The sequence below is a fragment of the Corvus brachyrhynchos genome, unplaced genomic scaffold (genome assembly GCF_000691975.1).
Source record: "Corvus brachyrhynchos isolate BGI_N302 unplaced genomic scaffold, ASM69197v1 scaffold3, whole genome shotgun sequence".
In the NCBI taxonomy this organism is placed as follows: Eukaryota; Metazoa; Chordata; class Aves; order Passeriformes; family Corvidae; genus Corvus; species Corvus brachyrhynchos.
In genome coordinates this window covers 10,320,458-10,323,716 of record NW_008237619.1, presented here as the reverse complement: position 1 = coordinate 10,323,716, position 3,259 = coordinate 10,320,458, and the positions used below count along the sequence as shown (strand labels likewise).

The 3,259-nt window shown below is 51.2% G+C and overlaps 1 protein-coding gene across 1 annotated transcript in view; it reads right to left on the bottom strand.

Moving 5' to 3' along the window:
- Positions 1-370: 370 nt before the first annotated feature.
- The window catches only part of DRD3 (dopamine receptor D3), a 13,770-nt gene continuing 10,881 nt past the window's right edge, over positions 371-3,259 (bottom strand). Inside the window, exons 6-7 of the mRNA XM_008631892.2 lie at positions 3,143-3,257; positions 371-2,324 (exon numbers count right to left, since the gene is read on the bottom strand). Of these exons, the coding sequence (XP_008630114.1) occupies positions 2,128-2,324; positions 3,143-3,257 (312 nt within the window). The 3' untranslated portion in view covers positions 371-2,127. The remainder of the gene's footprint in view (positions 2,325-3,142; positions 3,258-3,259) is intronic.

Here is a 3,259-nt window from a genome sequence, read left to right as displayed (position 1 = left end):
GTGATCTTTGTTATGAAGCAGTGAGTGGCAGTCTGTCCACAGGTTGATTCACCCGATTCATAGCTCCTCCATCCTGTGTGCTGGGTGCCTCCCATGCTATCCAGCATCTTTGAGCAGATGGAGCAACACTACTGCATGTCTGCTTGGCATAGCTGGGAAACTAATTGACCACATTTTCAGAATTCATCTGCTGGAAGTGCTTAAAGCAGCCTTTGATTACTTTCCCAGTGCAAGGAAAATGCAAGTAATAATAAAGACTTCTTGTGGGTGTCCAGGTGGATGATAATTTTTTAAAGGGAAAGTGTTACGAGGGCTGCAGGTGACAAAAGGCTTATGGAAGGGGGTACATTCAGCACAAAGGTACCAAAACTTCCAGTTACACTTGTGTTTTATTGGGTTAAGGCAGTTACAATGCAGAATGGAGGGCACCTGCCCAGGCAAATGACACATGCTCTCCACAAGATCCTCCTCCCAAAACCCAGACAAACCAAAGCAGCAGCTAGAGCTCTGCTATGTGCTCTGGAGGCAGAGGACAATGGCTTTGGCTTTATATTAGGAAAGAAAGGAAGCCCTTCCCAGATGGAGAAGCTGTGGCACAGACACAGGCAGGAGCAGCACACCAAAGCTACCAAACGAGCATGGCTGACAGCACAACTAAGCCAAGTCCTGGGAGTGAGAGCTGAAGCCTCTGATCCAGTACTGCAAGAGGGCAAAATGAGAGAACCATTTGAGGCTCTCTGGCCCATGCCAGGTTTGTCTATATGAGGGGAAGAGCATTAGGGTGCCCTGACATGAGACTAGCTTACCTGGTACATCAGGACTTGCCTGTTTTTTTCATCCAGGAACTATTGGAGATGGCTTTGTAAAATACTGCTGGGAAAGGAGACTGCGGCCAGGCTGTATTTGGCCAGCTCCTAGATGCTGGGATATACAGATGCCGTATGTGAGGACAAGAGTGTCAGGGAGAGTCCTGGGGCTGATCCCAAGGCAAATGTCCCTTCTTACTGAGAGAGATGTTATGAAACAGCTCTCCCCCAGGTATGGATTGTACCAGGAGTTATTGCAGCAGCCAGGTGGTACAAACCCTAAACCTGTCAGCAGTGCTCCTGTCAGGAGAGGAGCAAGGGTGAAAATTGGTTCCAAAGAGACCGTGAACAGGTTTTGAGACAGGATGCATGCAACCAGCTGAAAAAACAGGTTTGAGACTCTGGGAGCTATCACGGGCCTTGTTCTCTCAGTGGCCACAGTAGATCACTGGGGTGTGTGGTAGTTAGCAGCCAATCTATCACTGGTCCTTGGGTCAGGAGGAGAGGGGACCCTGGGGTAGTGCTCCACTTCTCACGTGAACTGACCTACCAGAGGGAGGGCAGCCACCTCTCTATCTTGCAAGGAGCAGTAAAATACAAGCTGGCAGCACAAGGGAAGATTTCATTTGCAACTAGGGCGATTTTCTCAAGCACTTAGACTGACCCAGTCTTATGAGGCAAACCTTTTGATGGAAACAACAGGAGAGTTGTTATTTCTCCATCAGTGCTCTGTTTCTGAGTTTCCTTGTCCAATTTTTGCTCTTGGCTCCTGACTGAAGAGATCAGGATCCTTATCAAAGAGGTCATGTTCTGTCCTCTTGCTAGGACTGCTGTGCACGAGCTGGGTGCCTTCTGCAGGCTGAGGATCCAGCTGTGGGAGGGCAAACGCATTTCCAGCATGGAGGCAGCAGAGATGAGAGATGCCATCTGCATTTGGGTCCCGTGTGCCCCGCGAGCCTGGCAGCTCCCAGGAGGGATGCACTGTGGTGGCGGATCTGCTGCACACCCGGAGCTGTGCCCAGCACTGAGGGACTCACTGGTTTGTCTCTCTTTTTCCCCTCCCTCCCTCCTTCCCCAGAAGTGGGAAGCACTTGTACTGTCTCAGGCAGGAGCACTGAGGCTCGGTGTGGGAAGGCAGCCATGCAGGTGGGGCGTGTTCCCGCTCTTCAGGGGGGGTACCTGGGGGGTACCTGGCTGTCGGCAATGACCACGTCTGGCTGACCATCGCTGCTCGTGGCCGAGGGCAGCACGGCACTCCCCACTGCCTTGTGCCAGCCCAGGCAGCTGCTGCAGACCTGTGCAGCCCGCTGTGGCCCCGCAGTCAGCAGCAGAGGATCTTGAGGAAGGCTTTGCGGAAGTCAGTGTTGAAGGTTGTGTAGATGATGGGGTTGAGGGCACTGTTGACGTATCCGAGCCAGGTGCTGGCGCTGTAAAGCCCTGGAGGCACATGGCAGGATGGGCAGTGGGCATTGAGGATATGGATCAAGAAGAAGGGCAGCCAGCAGACTATGAATGCCCCTGAGTTTAGAGAGAGGCAGAAAATAATCCATTGAGTTTAGAGCAGAACTATTTGGAAAGGGGCCTGCACTGGTGCCCTCTCCCTCCACCCCCTCACTATTTCCATGATGTTTCTGTATTTCACAAACACTGAAGGCCATGTTTATTCCTGACACAGGGATTTGGCAAAAGCTTGGGCTCCTTGCGACCAGCTTTGTGAATGGATCAGAAGTGGTTTGATGACAGACAAAAGCAAGTGGGCACAACTTTGAGGGAAAATCCACTGCTTCAGCTGCTTTAATCAATTAGGATGAGGGCTGCTTTATTTCCCTGCTACTAGTGAGTTAATGGGGGGAAGCAGTGCATCTGGTGACCACAGCAGGTGACAGGGACACCAGTCACCTGGCTTCTCTACCCAGTTGTATGAACTGGTTCCTCTGTGGCTCCTTGCCCTCAGCTTCCCCTTCTGTAATTGGATCTAAGAGCTCCTGCATGTAAAGAAACTTAGGGTTGTTCCAGCCTTGTAATAGTAAAACAAAGGAAAAGCAAAGGTGTTGGCTGTTGCTCCCTCTAGTAGGGCTTGTTGGCATCTGATTTTAAACAAGGGTAACAAAACATAGTAAATAAAACACTAACATACTTGGCTCTCAACGTTTGGGAGCATTATTCTAGATCCCTAAATGTCCCACCACTGTCTCACCTGAGTTTGTAAAGCGGTACCAGCTGAAGCCAGGGCCTAGCCTGCATTTTTAAAAATCTCAATATTAGGAGATTCTGTGCTCCTGGAAGTCCCAAACCATCACCCCCTGCACCCTACAGGCAGAATGGCTCTCACTCACCCAGGACAATTGCCAGCATCTGTGTAGCCTTCCTCTCCCGCAGCTGGATCAGTCGGGGCTGCTGCTGTGCCAGCCTCAGGCTGCTGATGGGTCTGCCACTGCTGCGCCTCTGGACCT